This window comes from Mus caroli, unplaced genomic scaffold, assembly GCF_978045245.1.
Source record: "Mus caroli unplaced genomic scaffold, Mus_caroli_1 scaffold_15, whole genome shotgun sequence".
Classification (NCBI taxonomy): domain Eukaryota; kingdom Metazoa; phylum Chordata; class Mammalia; order Rodentia; family Muridae; genus Mus; species Mus caroli.
The window spans coordinates 43,639,218-43,656,542 of NW_028227270.1; the positions used below are offsets into that span (position 1 = coordinate 43,639,218).

The 17,325-nt window shown below is 35.5% G+C and overlaps 1 protein-coding gene across 7 annotated transcripts in view; it reads right to left on the bottom strand.

Annotated features, from left to right (window-relative positions):
* Arb2a (ARB2 cotranscriptional regulator A) overlaps positions 1 to 17,325 on the bottom strand; it is a 475,504-nt gene that overhangs the window by 343,191 nt on the left and 114,988 nt on the right. For 5 of the 7 annotated variants that reach the window (XM_085830928.1, XM_085830930.1, XM_029468399.2 and 2 more), the window contains one exon: positions 13,847 to 14,038. The exons of the other annotated variants lie outside the window; for them this stretch is intronic. In XM_085830928.1, the coding sequence (XP_085687054.1) occupies positions 13,847 to 14,038 (192 nt within the window). The remainder of the gene's footprint in view (positions 1 to 13,846; positions 14,039 to 17,325) is intronic. 7 annotated transcript variants of the gene reach the window in all.

A 17,325-nucleotide genomic window follows, 5' to 3' on the forward strand; every position in this document is an offset into this window, starting at 1 on the left:
TTGTGCTTCCTCTTTACTGTCTTCTACCTGTTTACCAGTGTTCCTTTGTATTTCTTTAAGTGTGTTATTAAAGTCCTTCTTGAAGTCCTCTACCATCATCATGAGATATGCTTTTAGATCCGTGTCTAGCTTTTCCGGTGTGTTGGGGTGCCCTGGACTGGGCGAAGTGGGAGTGCTGGGTTCTGATGATGGTGAGTGGTCTTGGTTTCTGTTAGTAAGATTATTACGTTTACCTTTCGCCATCTGGTAATCTCTGGGGTTAGTTGTTGTCGTTGTCACTGTTTAAAGATTGGAGCAGAAGCTGTGTTCCACTCACCAGCAGTCTCAAAATCCTGTGGCGGGGGTGGTGGGTAGCTGGAGGGTGTCAGCTGACCCTGCGCTCTAGCTCCCCTGGTGCTGATCCGGCCGAATGAGGCCTGTGGCCCTACTCAGGCCGGTTTCTGCTTCCCTAACTAATGCAGTCTCAGGTCCCGCGCGCAATTGGATTGGAGCAGAAGCTGTGTTCCACTCACCAGAAGTCTTAAGATCCTGTGGCGGGTGTTGTGGGTAGCTGGCGAGTGTCAGCTGACCCTGCGCCCTAGCTACCCAGGTGCTTTTCTGACCGGAATAGGCTTGTCACCAAACACTTTTTTAAAAACTGGACTTAAGTCTTGTTCCACAAGACAAAACCATTATGGTTATGTGTGAAAAAAATATTGTGACAAGAAAAATCATAGACACTACTTCTATTATTCTGCTGAATGGACATAGTATACAACCAATTCCTGATGACATATCAGTAACCCCCGTAAACTATTCCATTTATCAACCCTTACCACAGGTCTGTTTGCAACAGATGATGTATGCATGAGACCTGCAACTAGATATCACACAGTGAAAAAGGAACTGCAGAGTACTCAGCCCTAAATGGGATTGTCTGTATTATATATCCTCCTTCCAAATCCAGGGACCATTTCAAAAGAGGAGGTGGAATGATTGTTAAGAACCAGAAGCAGGAAATGACTATGTCAAGATAGTGTGTTTCCTGTATACACCAAGGTGCATGCACATATAAATTCACAGAAGCTCTAACAGCTTACATAAGATCTGTATGATATTAATATTGATAGAATTCTTGAATACAAAGGGAAAGTAGTCATGAAGTCGCAACTGTAGAGAAGGAGGAATTTACAGCTGCTGCTGGGATTGTCAGTTTTCTTTAAGGATAGAATGAACAAGAGAAAAGAGTATATGGGTAGCACAAAATGGACTCAATAAATTATTACAGGGATGAAATGATAATGTGGGGAAAAAGGAGAAAGAGTGGATCTGGGAAGACAGGTAGAGGAATGGAGGATACATATGATCAAACCACACTGTATGAAGTTCTCAGAGAATCAGAAAAAATATTTTTGAAAGAAATACCCTCTTTATGACCTCTTCAAAAGAGCACTTCTTTAAATATTCATCCCATCCTTATTTCTAACATGGTACATGGATTTTGTACATTCTGTACTTCAGGTAAGTGAAATTAGTGATTGACTGTTTTGGCTCAAAAGGTAATTTCCAGGGTTTATTCAGGGCACTTTCAGTAGTTTTGCAAGTTTGCTCAGTTCAGTGCAGTATGTATTATATTACATAGAGATAATCATTGGAATTTACAATTAAAATTAAGAAATATAAAATTATTAGAAAATAATATTGCTGATGATGAGGACTGAGAAAATTTTAGTTTTTAGCTACATGAATAAAGATCCTTGGTTTAAAGAAAACAGTGGTGTACTGAAACTAACTCACATGGGCTCATGAAAGCCAACTATTAAAATTCACGAATTTCAGCCGGGTGGTGGTGGCACATGCCCTTAATCCCAGCACTTGGGAGGCAGAGGCAGGCAGATTTCTGAGTTTGAGACCAGCCTGATCAACAAAGTGAGTTCCAAGACAGCCAGGACTATACCTGTAAAACCCTGTCTCAAAAACCCAAAAGATAAAAATAAATAAATAAAAAAAATCACAAATTTCATGAGTTGGCAATAGACAAAATCACTATTTAAAGATACACACACACACAGACACACACACACACACACACACGCACACGCATGTGCACACACTGGACATGAAAACTTAGAAGAAAAGTGAGGAATCACTTTGAAGTACTCCATACTTCAAGACACTGAGAAGGTGATTCTAAAAGTCAAGTTCATAACACTAAGTGTCTACATCAAAACTTAGGAAAGCACTTACCTTAAAATCTTAACAACACACTTGTAAGTTCTAGAATAAAAAGAAGATTACACACAAGTCCAGTAGAAGTGAAGAGACAATGAAACTGATGGGTAAAAATCAGTGAAATAGAAACAAAATGTAGAGTAAATGAAACAATGCAGTGTTCCTTTGAGAAAATCAGGAAGATGGCTAAACATACATATTTACTAAACATGCCTTCAGCACAGAATTCTGCTCCACTTCAAAGAAGAATTAATACCAATATTCTTCAAATTATTCCATAAAATAGAAAGAGAACAAACATTACCCAATTCATAATGAGGCAACAATTTCATTGATACATAGACTACACAAAAAACTAATCCCCTTCATCTACAAACATACAAAAATTCTCAATAAAATATTTGCAAACCAAATCTAAAAGCCTATCAAAAACATTATCTTTCACAATCAAAAGGATTCATAACAGAGATGCAGTAATAGCTCAGCATACATAAATGGACAAATATAGTCTACCATATACAAACAGATGGAAAGACAAAGCACAGGACCATCTCATTAGCTATAGAAAACAGCCTTTGATGAAACTCAACAGACTTTCATGATTAAAAGTCCTGAGGAAAGTAGGGGTATGAGAGAAATTCCTCAACATAATAAAGATAATTTACAGCAACCTCACAGGCAAAACGCAACCTAAATGGAGATAAATTCAAAGCATTTATACTAAAATTAGTAAGAAGACATGCCTATTAAGTATACAGTACTTGAAGTTTTAGATAGAACAGTAAGATCACTGAAAATGATCAGTGACATACAAACAAAAAAGAAGTAGTCACAGTAGCTTTATTTGCATATGATAAGATTTTATACACAAAAGTCCCTAAACTCCATCAAGGAACTGATGAACATTTTCATAAAAGTAGCAAGATACAGAATTAACAGGCAAATTTCAGTAATCGTATTAAACAAATGAGAAATCAGGGAAAAATACCTTTCACAATAGCCTTAAAATACTAAAATATTTTGGGCTAATTCTAAGAAAGAAAGTGAAAGACTTATACAATAAAAATTTTAAGACAATGAGAAATAAGGTGAAGAAATCAGAAGATGGAATGACTGCCCATACTCATGGACAGATAGGATTAATATATTGAAAATGGTCATCCTAAAAAAAAAAAAACTCTAGAGATTCAATGCACTCTTCATCAAAATTCCAACACAGTTCATCACAGAAATTAAAAGGACAATTTTTAGCTACACATGGACATAAGAAAGACACAGAATAGTTAAAATAATCCTGGATAATAAGTTGTACTACAAAACAATGGTATTAAAAAACAGCATTATAAGGCATAAAAACAGACTCCCTGACATAATGACATATACCTATGGACTTCTGGTCTTTGATAAGACAGAAATACAAATTGGATAGCATCTTCAATAAATAATTTTGATCAAACTAGATGGCTAAATGTAAAAAAAAATGCAGTGAAACTAACAGAAGTTATGAACCAAATGGATTTAACAGATATCTATAGAAAAATTACTCTTCTCAGCACCTCATGGTACCTTCTCTAAAACTGACCATATAATTGATCACAAAACAAGCCTCAACAGATACAATACTGAAATAATCCCATGCATCTTATCAGATCACCACTGACTAAGGCTGGTCTGAACCTGTGCCCTGAGCAAAATGCAAAAAGTCCCTAACCCAAAACATTCAGGAAATCCAGGACAAAATGAGAAGACCAAACCTAAGGATAATAGTATAGAAGAGAGCAAAGATTCCCAATCTAAAGGGCCAGTAGATGTCTTCAACAAAATTATAGAAGAAAACTTTCCTAACCTAAAGAAAGATGCCCATATAGATACAAGAACCCTACAGAACTCCAAATAGACTGGACGAGAAAAGAAATTCTTCCCTTCACATAATAACCAAAACACCACATGCTCAAAAACAAGGAAAGAATAATAAAAGAAGTAGGGGTAAAAGGTCAAGTAACATATAAAGGCAGACACTATTATGGATGCCAAGAAGTGCTTGCTGACAGGAGCCTGATACAGCTGTCTCCTGCCAGAGCCTGACAAGTACAGAGGCTGATGCTTGCGGCCAACCATTGGATTGAGCACGGGGTCCCCAATGGAAGAGTTAAGAAAGGACTGGAGGATCTGAAGGGGTTTGCAACCCCACAGGAAGAACAACAATATAAATCAACCAGACCTCCCCACCCCCAGAGTTTCCAGGGACTAAGCTACCAACTCAAGAGTACACATGGAGTGACCCATAGCTCTAGTCACATATGTAGCAGAGGATGGCCTTGCCAGGCATCACTGGAGGGAGAGGTCCTGAGAAGGTTTGATGTCCCAGTGTAGGGTGGTGTGGGGGTGATGGGGTGGGGAGAGGGGAGGGGCATGTGCTGGGATAGGTAAGGAATGTTGAACAGTCAGGGCAGGGGGAACCTGGAGGTAAAAAAAAAGTCCAAACTGTTTAAACAAACAAACAAATAAATAAAGCTTAAAGAAGAAAAGGAAAGAAAAGAGAAAAGAAATCGAGCTGCTCTTAGCACCTCTTTCCCTACACTAGAACTGTCATCTGTTGTTTTCTTTTTTTTTTATTAGATTTTTTTTTTCATATACAATTCAAATGCTATCCCCAAAGCCCCGAATAACCTCCCCGTGCCCTGCTCCCCAAGCCACCCACTCCCACTTCCTGGCCTGGCATTCCCCTGTACTGGAGCATATGATCTTCGCAATACCAAGGGCCACTGCTGTGGACACATATACTAAATTGAGAAATGCGCTAAGCTTAATCATTAGGGAAATTTTTTTTTTTTTTTTTATTATTATTATTTTTTTTAATATATTTTTATTACATAATTTCCTCAATTACATTTCCAATACTATCCCAAAAGTCCCCCATAGCGCCCCCCACTTCCCTACCCACCCATTCCCATTCTTTTGGCCCTGGCATTCCCCTATATTGGGGCATATAAAGTTTGCAAGTCCAATGGGCCTCTCTTTCCATTGATGGCCGACTAGGCCATCTTTCGATACATATGCAGCTAGAGACAAGAGCTCCAGGGTTCCGGTTAGTACATCATGTTGTTCCAACAATAGGGTTGCAGATCCCTTTAGCTCCTTGGGTACTTTCTCTAGCTTCTCCATTGGGAGCCCTGTGATACATCCAATAGCTGACTGTGAACATCCACTCCTGTGTTTGCTAGGCCCCGGCATCGTCTCACAAGAGACAGCTATATTTGGGTCCTTTCAGCAAGATCTTGCTAGTGTATGCAATGGTGTCAGCGTTTAGAAGCTGATTATGGGACGGATCCCTGGATACAGCAGTCTCTAAATGGTCCATCCTTTCATCACAGCTACGAACTTTGTCTCTGTAGCTCCTTCCCTGGGTGTTTTGTTCCCAATTCTAAGAAGGGGCACAGTGTCCACACTTTGGTCTTCATTCTTCTTGAGTTTCATGCGTTTAGCAAATTGTATCTTATATCTTGGGTATCCTAAGTTTTGGGCTAATATCCACTTATCAATGAATACATATTGTGTGAGTTCTTTTGTGATTGTGTTACTTCACTCAAGATGATGCCCTCCAGGTCCATCCATTTGGCTAGGAATTTCATAAATTCATTCTTTTTAATAGCTGAGTAGTACTCCATTGTGTAAATGTACCATAATTTCTGTATCCATTCCTCTGTTGAGGGACATCTGGGTTCTTTCCAGCTTCTGGCTATTATAAATAGGGCTGCTATGAACATAGTGGAGCATGTGTCCTTTTTACCGGTTGGGACATCTTCTGGATATATGCCCAGGAGAGGTATTGCTGGATCCTCCGGTAGTACTATGTCCAATTTTCTGAGGAACCGCCAGACTGATTTCCAGAGTGGTTGTACAAGCTTGCAATCCCACCAACAATGGAGGAGTGTTCCTCTTTCTCCACATCCTCGCCAGCATCTGCTGTCACCTGAATTTTTGATCTTAGCCATTCTGACTGGTGTGAGGTGGAATCTCAGGGTTGTTTTGATTTGCATTTCCCTGATGATTAAGGATGTTGAACATTTTTTCAGGTGTTTCTCTGCCATTCGGTATTCCTCAGGTGAGAATTCTTTGTTCAGTTCTGAGCCCCATTTTTTAATGGGGTTATTTGACTTTCTGGAGTCCACCTTCTTGAGTTCTTTATATATATTGGATATTAGTCCCTTATCTGATTTAGGATAGGTGAAGATCCTTTCCCAATCTGTTGGTGGTTTTTTTGTCTTATTGATGGTGTCTTTAGCCTTGCAGAAGCTTTGTAGTTTCATGAGGTCCCACTTGTCAATTCTCGATCTTACAGCACAAGCCATTACTGTTCTATTCAGGAATTTTTCCCCTGTGCCCATATCTTCAAGGCTTTTCCCCACTTTCTCCTCTATAAGTTTCAGTGTCTCTGGTTTTATGTGAAGTTCCTTGATCCACTTAGACTTGACCTTAGTACAAGGAGATAGGAATGGATCGATTCGCATTCTTCTACATGTTAACAACCAGTTGTGCCAGCACCATTTGTTGAAAATGCTGTCTTTCTTCCACTGGATGTTTTTAGCTCCCTTGTCGAAGATCAAGTGACCATAGGTGTGTGGGTTCATTTCTGGGTCTTCAATTCTATTCCATTGGTCTATTTGTCTGTCACTATACCAGTACCATGCAGTTTTTATCACAATTGCTCTGTAGTAGAGCTTTAGGTCCGGCATGGTGATTCCACCAGAGGTTCTTTTATCCTTGAGAAGAGTTTTTGCTATCCTAGGTTTTTTGTTATTCCAGATGAATTTGCAGATTGCACTTTCTAATTCGTTGAAGAATTGATTTGGAATTTTGATGGGGATTGCATTGAATCTGTAGATTGCTTTTGGCAAGATAGCCATTTTTACAATGTTGATCCTGCCAATCCATGAGCATGGGAGATCTTTCCATCTTCTGAGATCTTCTATAATTTCTTTCTTCAGAGACTTGAAGTTTTTATTATACAGATCTTTCACTTCCTTAGTTAGAGTCACGCCAAGATATTTTATATTATTTGTGACTATTGAGAAGGGTGTTGTTTCCCTAATTTCTTTCTCAGCCTGTTTATTCTTTGTGTAGAGAAAGGCCATTGATTTGTTTGAGTTAATTTTATATCCAGCTACTTCACCAGAGCTGTTTATCAGGCTTAGGAGTTCTCTGGTGGAATTTTTAGGGTCACTTATATATACTATCATATCATCTGCAAAAAGTGATATTTTAACTTCATCTTTTCCAATTTGTATCCCTTTGATAGGGAAATTTTTACTTCATCTTTTTATGGTCTGTATTATAAATATGTATTCATTAATCATTTAAAATTTTTCTTCAAAGTTTAGTTTTGAAGTCTGGAACTTGAAATTTTTGCTCCAACTTTTAGTTTAATAGTCCCGCATTCAGTTAGAGGAGGAAAAGGCTTCAACTGCTTTAAAAATTTAAGAGTTCAATTTTAATTGATTAAACTTCTTGGTAAGTAACAAAAATAAGTAATTAAAGGATATGTCTGCAATTCTATAATCATTTACTAAATGTTAGAAATGATTATTCAATTACTATAATAAAATAGCATAATAAATACATTATAGAAAAATCTTTTTAAATATAAAAGCATTTGCAGACTTAAAACATAAATAAATAACTTGGGATAGAAATTAATGAAGATGATGGTTTCTTGCATTAACACCTAGTTATATTCATGTATTATTTGTAGATGTGTTAGACTGTGAGACAGGCATTAGTACATTTGGAGACCATATAGTAGGGATTTATCTTATAATTCACCTTGTCCTTCTGTAAGACAAAATATATTTTCCTCAGTTGTGGTTGTAATGGTCTCCATTTGTTGTTGAGAAAAATTTCCTTATTGAGGGGTGAGAATAAGAATACATATTTATAAAGCAGTTAGGGATTTTGCTAGTTTACTTAGTAGTGGCTCTTCTCAATGACCTATGACTTCACTAGCCTTGGGAAGATGGCTAGGTGCCCAAGCATGATTTCTGCCCCCCCCACCATTTTGTTTAGCTTTCCTTGAGTCCAATTACAGAGGTGCTTGTTACTGCCAAAGTACATTTGCCCCTACTACACCATTAAGATTACTGTCAAGTTAGTTGTTGCGATTTATAGGTGTAATAGCTAAGTAGTTGGCGTCCCTCCTTTGGAAACCTGGATACAGCCTTCTGGAAAGTTGGTCCTTGGGGAGGAGGAATTCAAGCCAGTTACAGCTCAAAGATCACTGTGCCCTGTGTCTGAGGCATACAGTGTCTTTTGCTATAGTGCCTTACCTTGGATAACCCTGACCCGTAACTTAAAACAGGCATATCATGCCCACTGTTGGGGTTTTGGTTAGAAAGTTTATGGCTCTAGAAGGAAGCACTGTCAGCCCAAATAAGAAAATTTCATTCAAAGTATATATGTATATTTATACATTGACTTACTTACATAAATATTTTAGGTAGATAGCTAATGGTCTGTTTCCTTATGGTTACATCAGACATCCTTCCTGTCACTTTACCAGTTTCCTTCCTTACAGATGTACCTTCCTTTTCCCAACCTTATTAGAGCTCTCTCCATGCTTTTTTGATTTCCTCTTCATACCCCTTGTAATACAGAAATGTGGAGCACAATCCCAACTGAAACATCTGCAACACAACTCTTGCACTGAAGTTAGCAATCACTGCAGAAGAAGGGATGCAAGGATTGAGTTTGCCATGAAACCTCCTAGAAATGTCAGACTCTACACTTGTGTGGTTCTTACCACCATAGCTGCATAAACATGACCTATATAAAGATGATGCCACAGACATGCTAATGTAGAAGGAAAAGTTTCAAAATGCCTCAATTCTAGATAAGAACTACAGCAACTCTGGAAGACTGAGCGTGGGAAGAATGGTCTTCCTGGGTAAAAGCGCCCTCATGTCATTCTTGAGTTTTCACTTAATCTATATCATTTCACACAAAATAATCATGCGCGTACACATAATCTCTCTAAAAACTACAGTCTTTCATTTTATAAATATACTGTCATTTATTCACACAGTTCTCTACTGGTAGAAACCAAGTGGTTAGTAAATAGCTGTGTATTGTTCTCAACTCCTGCTCTCAGCAGCTATGCATGTGTATGTGTATGGCTCTGGTGTACATCATTTCAGGTAGAATTTGAGTTACCAGGTAGCATAGATATTAAATTTTGGGTAGCATTACTAAACTTCCATGTAAAGAGATTATTTCAATTTGTATTCACATCAGAATCTAAGATTAGCATTATAAATGTATCACCAAATAAATTATGTGATAATATGATGTTTAAAAGTATTATTACTTAATACTAGCTAGAGTTACCTCTTATAATCCTATCAAAAGCTCCATACCCGAGGTTGTCTGATGCTTCTTTTGAAATACTAAGATGTTAGATTATTAAGTGATAAAACTAAAAATTGAGAGTAGTACTTATGGCATTGCCAAAAAGCTAGTGCCCCAATGACTGGGGTGTGTGTGTGTGTGTGATGGGGGAATACCCTACCTTTATATTATAGGTAATTTCTATAATATAACCTATCATATAGAAACATCTATCTATTATAAATCTATTACAGAGAGACATGTACAATAATTCCATAAATATTTGCAAAATGAAATTCTAATCTGGTGTGTTTTATGTATATACTTTTCCAAAATGGGGAGAAATCAAAATTGAATTAAGAAGAAGCAAATCTAAAAGTCAGTAGCCAAAATAAAAAACTTCTAGTTTTCGAAAAGTGAAGCACATTAAAAATTCTGACTCCAAGATTTCTGCTCCATTTTTGTCCCTGTGCTTCCATTAGATAGAAACAATTCTGGGGCAAAAATTTTAAAGATGGGGGAGGGTGGAAGGAATGGGGACAACACTTGGAATGCAAATAAGTACAATAATTTTTTGTTAAAGATTGATTGATTAATTGATTGATTGATTGATTATATGAAAGTACACTGTAGCTGACTTCAGACATCCAACAAGAGGGCATCAGATCTCATGGTGACTGTTAGCCACCATGTGGTTTCTGGGATTTGAACTCAGGATCTTTGGAAGAGCAGTCAGTGCTCTTAACCACTGAGCCGTCTCTCCAGTGCAAGTACAATAATTTAATTAAAAAAAATTCTGACTTCACTTGTCAAGTATGTAATTCATGTCAGTGTCAAGTAACAATTGTGTTTCCTTTAATGCTATCCCTTTACAATTATAAAAATTCTTAAGAAAAATTCCAAAATGTTGTAGAAAAACTATTGCTATAGAAGGAAGTTATCCACTGAAGTTTGCAAACTGATTGCTTAGAAATATTTTCCAATATTATTTTTTTCAAAAATATATTACAAATTACAAATTACAAAGTAACTACCAGTAATTGGAACAACCAGAAAGAAGATACAAGCTTCCTTACTTAATCAAGAAACTATCTTCAATTGATAACCATTAACAAAGAAACAATAGATTTCTCCAATAGAGCCTGAATGGATTTACAAACTAAACATAAGGGCAGTACACAGACAACACTGACTAGACCTGAATGGTGGTTTTGTTTGTGTCTCATATAACTCCTTTTTACCACCTTTTTTTTCCTATACTGAACTTTTGCTTATATGCTGTTGTTTCCCATTTTGTGGTTTTTTAATAGGTTTTGCTTGTCTGTGTATTTCTTGTACTTTAAAAAATGGCTTGTTTTATTTGCTTGCTTAATTTTTATAGATGGCAAAATATTTCTTGTACTTTAAAAAATGCCTTGTTTTATTTGCTTGCTTATTTTTTATAGATGGCAAAAGCCATGAATTGGTGAAGAGTTGGGAGGAGATGGAGAAGGGGAAACCATGATCAGAATATATTCTATTTTAAAAGAGCATTAATTTTTTAACACAATTTCAACAAAAAAGTTATTTATGTACTTCACCTAAAAATTATACTGAAAATACAGTAAAAAATAAGAGACACAGAATGAGGGACTTCCATAGGAAATAGGGAAAGAAGTATTTAAAGAATTGCAGGGTCATCTACTTTACTTTCCCTTTACACATACAAACAGAAACGCCTAAAAAGAAAGGAAGAAATCAAAGAATACTAACAAATTTAGTAACAAATTATATAGATATTGAATCATAGATGTGTGGATACATAATAAACTTTCTTACCTGAGTACTGTATTATGCAATGAAGCCTATTAAACACTAAAACCACCAACCCTGGAAATCTTGTAAGTACTTACAGGAAGGTATTTGATAGGCACCATTCCTCCCTAATGAAATCTTAATATATATTTTATAATCAAGTTCTAAATACAAGGGATAGAACACCTATCATTTTCTTTGGAGTTGAAAAATTCTAGAGAAATCTTTGTTACAGACCTCACACCCACAACGTTAGCCACAATGAAGCCATAGGTAAAACATCATGTCCTTCATGCAATGTTCCACTAGGACATGGCTTACCTGCTAGAGAGGATTATGACACATTGATATGGACATAATTTAGAAATCGAAATAATATGTAAGTAATCTGGTGAGAATTCATACTACATAGAGATGATAATGTCCAACCTGTAAAATATTAAAATTGACTTGTACACCAGTATGAAAATCCACAGGACCTAAAAACCCTAATGATCAGCTAACCCTCTCTACACTATGAAAAGTATAAAATTTCAGGAAACAACAAAATAAAAAAAAAAAAAAAGCTGAACTACCATGTTAAAAGCAAAGAATGGGAGTGCACCTTCCTCCTGCGGGTCTTCCTCTGCCTGCTCCCCTAAAATGCCATAAATCCTTCCCTACCACAAGAGCAGTAACTGTAACAAGTGAAGCCAAATGGTAAAAATCACTTGACCTGGATTTAAAAATGATATATACTTTTAGAAATTCATGATGAATTTCACACAATAAACTTATTTTAAAAATAAAGAAAATGTAACTACCTAAAACTAGAACTTAGGCAAGCCATATATTTACAAATGAATTCTTTCCTTTCAAAGAATCACAATTTACTATGGTTGAGAAAAGTAGAGAAATAAACAATGAAGAACACTGTTATATTCTAAACATTATTCCCACTTAAAAGGTTAAATGGTTTACTATTCTAATGTTATTTAAAACAAAAACAAAAACAAAAAACCTTGCACTTCCATGTTGAGCAAATCAATAATCTATCCATACAAAGATATTTCACAGTTTCCTTCACCCAGTTTTACCTCAAAAAGCACATCAATAAATGTTCTACATTAGACAAAGCAGGTGACACTGGTGCAGAGCAACAGAACTCCATGAGCCATCTCACCAAGTGCTTGCTGTCTGAAATTCCTCAGTTCTTGACTATTATTTTCAAATACTTAATGAACTGTACGTACATTTTCCATGCATGTTCTCTCTAAAACATATACTGTGTTAAAATCACAACCAGAACCACTTAAGAGATAATTTACTATCTATATCATAAAATAAGACAGTTTAAAAAGCATTATTTTTTTGTTATTTTAGTATAAATTTCAACTTAGTAAATGAATATTTAGTTATTCAGATTTCTTAATTGAATAATCAGTTACTACAATTATTTTCTAAAATCACAATTAGAGTAGCAACCAAATAAAAGTTCCATGTTTCTTTGCACAGGTGGATAAAGCATTAACCTAAGGAACTCACGATGCCACACTTGAGGATTCACAAAATCTATTAAGAAAAGCATTCTCTAGGATTTGTCTTAAATGTTACCATTAGACCCAGGACAAAAGAATACTGAACATAATAAAATATTTACTGTTCTATTTTGTAAATATATATCCAAGATATATTTACAATGTTAATTATAAAATGTACTGTCATTTTTAGAAATAAAATAAATAGAGAGACACATGTACAATTTCTAACATACCCTCTCTATCATAAATGTTTTTTACATGATAACATTTTTTGAGGAATATTCCTAGTAACATAAAAGAAACTCATACTTTGTGAAAACTGGCTCTTTACAGCATAACTTAAAAGACTTATACACAACAATTGAACATTAGAACAATACTAGAAAGAAAAATATTCTAAAATATTACAATTTAACAGTTTATATGATTATTTTAAGCTTGAAACATTTTATTTGAGGGCTCAAAATATTATTTAAATTCCAAAACCATGTCCTTACTGTACTTCCCTCACTGGACAGATTACCTATCATCAGCAAGTCTCCTTCCCTTTTATCTTCATGACAGGAGGAAAGCAAAACATTCCAAGCACAATTAATGTTTATTATGTTTGGGGATTTGTCAGAAGTATTTTCATTGTTAATGATGATATTAAAGAAGAGTTAAAACTCATAGTTCATAATGTTAAATAAAGAAAATAAAATAAAATTTCTAACATGGGAAAAATTTTAAATACTCATTTCAAAGACATTTAACCCTTTACATAAACAACAATATCACTACATTTTCCTGCATTACTGCAAAATAATAATCATACAAGTAAGGCAAATAAAGACTTAATAAGATTATGCTATGCATATATTTCTGAAAATGATAATAAAATTGTTCTATGCAATAAAACAGAATGATAAAATGCCCCCCAAAACAAAGGAAGATTCACTTACATCCATAGCTCTCTTAATAAAAGGTATCTGTGTGCCACTGTCCAGATCTTCATTAATAATAAGCCTTCTAGCCCACTGACCTGCCCTGACAACACCACTACCATGAATTAAAACCATCAGTTTCTGTGGATTTGTCAAAGCATCCTCACTCATAAAGATAAAACTCTTTGGTTCACTCTCAGTAGCATCTACCTGTAATCAAAAAAAAATTAAATAATAAATAAAATGTTTTTTGGTCAAGCATACACACAATGAGAAAACAACTAACGGCTACTACAAATGACTGAATGGTTATTACAGAATCATTTCTTAAAAAAAAAACTTACATAAAAGAAAGATAGTAAGATCTAGCAATTGCATAATAGTACACAAGTATTTTAAATATAAAAACATATAAAAAGAATAATTAAAGCATGTGTCCCTACGTTGGTATTGTATATTTAGAATTATATTACCATCTTACATTAAAATAACTAATTTTAAAAGCATCCTGTGGTCTAGATATGATCCAACTGCTTTTATTACTCTTGTTACTCACAATCGCATTGAGGTGTCACTACCACAACAATCATCAATAAATGAAGAAATTATATTTGTATAAATTTAAGTTATAGGCTTATACAGCATACAGTTATGATTCTATAACTGAAACAGATTGCACCTATCATAAAAAAATAGAAAGGCCAAACTGGAATATATAAATACCTTAGCCAGAACTGTATAAACTATGCAAAAAAACCAAAAAAACAAAAAAACAAAAAAACAAACCCTATCTAAAACTCCAAGTTCAAGGTGCTCCATTTAATAGGGCTTTGAAACGACATTCAGATTGCAAACACAGGCATGCACAACAACAACTTGTACATGCTAGCAACTTGTTTATGCTTCATTGACTCAAGGATTATCCATTTACATCTAGTTAATACACATATAATAAAAATTAATTTTGATTAAATACAACTTCAATTTCAAAGATATTAGAGATGCTATGGAAGTCCAATTTCTGATCATTTCATTACATATGTACATCAAGCTCTATGGTACATCAATAAGAGCCAGGACTCAGAATGGAAGCCTTATACAACCAGGTTAAAGCCAGAACCAACAACTAGTAATGTGTCCTCTAACCACAACTACATACAGAAATGATCACTCTACATGCTATATACTGCACCAGTTCTTGACTCCAGGAACAAATTATGTTCATACAGGTATCACTGTTAGAACACACACACATACACACACATACACACACACACACACACACACACACACACACACAATTCTAAAAAAATTCTTAGAAGTGAATCTAAAATTTTAAAATCTAAATTTTCCCATTCATTCCAAACGCACAGGAATAGGAAAAGAAACCTAGGTTTAAAGCAATATGATTATATGATGTCATTACATGATGTTGCTCATTATATGATGTTGCTGTGTGTGTAAACAGAGCCAAGAGCAACGGGTTCAATAGGAACAGAATGGCTGGAGTTTATGATCAGCTACAACTTTTCAGTGAAGCTTTTCTTGTCTACAAAGAGCATCTCAAACTTTTCCTCATGAATCTCTACTCCCTTTCTGTGTCTTGTTCACAACACATACAGCAATGCACCAAAGTGTATTCATTCATAGATAGATGACTGATGTGCATGCATGTGCATGTATGGGAGTGCATGTGTGCATGCATGTGTGGCATACAAGTCTGTTGTGCATACATGTGTATGCCTTTGTGTGTATATATACTCATTCAACTCTCTCCACTACAGTGTAAATCTAAAAAGAAATTATGTTTTCTAATTTATATTAGGCACTATTCTCAGTCTATAACAGAGACTAGCACCTTATAGATACTCAGTAAATAAAGATTAAGAACCTTTGAATTATGGAATCATACTAGTGACAGTGATGTCCTTTAGATACAATGATTTTAAATGATTCAGAACATTAATAGCTAGAATGCACACAAAAACGTAAATAAACATAAAAAACAAATAATCAAATTGCAAAATATACTACAGATGTGAATAAAGAATTCTCAAAAGAAGACATAAAAATTAGGCATGACACTATTACTGAGGTTATGGAGCACTCATAAAAAGGGACCTAGCATGCAGCTAAAAGAGTCAAATGCAGATATTTGCACTCAACCAATGGACAGAAGATGCTAATGCCTGTGGCTGAATTAGGAGAGGACAGAAAGAAGCTGAGGAGGAGGGCGAACCTGTAGGAGGACCAGCAGACTCAGTTAACCTGAAGCCCTGAGATCTCTCAGACACTGGACCACCAACCAGGCAGCATACACCAGCTTATATAGGGCCCCCAACACTTATACAGCAGAGGACTGCTGGATATGGTTTTAATCAGGGCTGATGCACCTAACCCTCAAGAAACTAGAGTCCCCAGGGAGTATAGAGGTCAAGTTGGGTGGGGTGGAGGGTGGAGACATCCTCATGGAGACAGGGGGATGGGAGGAGGTATGGGATGTGGAATAGTTGGAGGGTGGACTTGGTGGGGCGATAAAATCTGGAGTGTAAATAAATAAATAAATAAATAAGAGGGAAAAAAAGAAGACATAAAAATAGCTGATAATTTTTTCAATGTGTTAAACATCAACAGCTATCAAGGACATGCAAATTAATAATATCAATTCCATCTCACACCCGTCATAATGGCAATTATTAAAGAACAAATAACTATATATATATATATATATATATATATATATATATATATATAAAACAACATATATATATGTAGGTATACACATACACACACACACACACACACACACACTGTCGTCTGAGTCTTACATTTCTCCCATTTTCTCTTCTACAGTGTTCCCTGAAACTTACATAGGGTGGTGTAAATATTCCATTTAGGTCTAAGCAATCAGCTGCCACTAACTCTCAAACCTAGGGCAGCGATAAGTTTATGCATTTATTGCCATTCATTGCAAACAGAAGACTCTTTGATTAAGGCTGAGAGTGATATTTTCTGAGAGTATGAGTATTTTGAAGGATGTATGAGGCAATGTCAGTTTAGCCACACAGCAATGGTGCATGCCTCCCCATTTCTCAAGGCTTAATACCTGATTTCATATCTATATCTATACACACATATACACTCATATATACAAACACAAATATATATATATATAAATATATATATATATATACATAAATATACACACGTATGGGTGTATGTAATGGATGGATGGATGGATGGATGGATGGATGGATGGATGGATGAAAGCCCAGGCATAGAGAGACAAATACCACATGTTCTCTCTCATGTAGGCATTCTAGCTTTGAATCTTCAGATGTATGTGTTTAACTTGTACTACTTATAGAAGGAAGAAAATGAGGAAGTAGTCACTAGGTTAGGGGACTCTTTCAGGACAGAGAGGAAACTAGAAAGTAAAGAGAAAGTAGAGAGTAAGACTCTCAGGGATAGAAATACTTATTCATGGATGGGTTGGA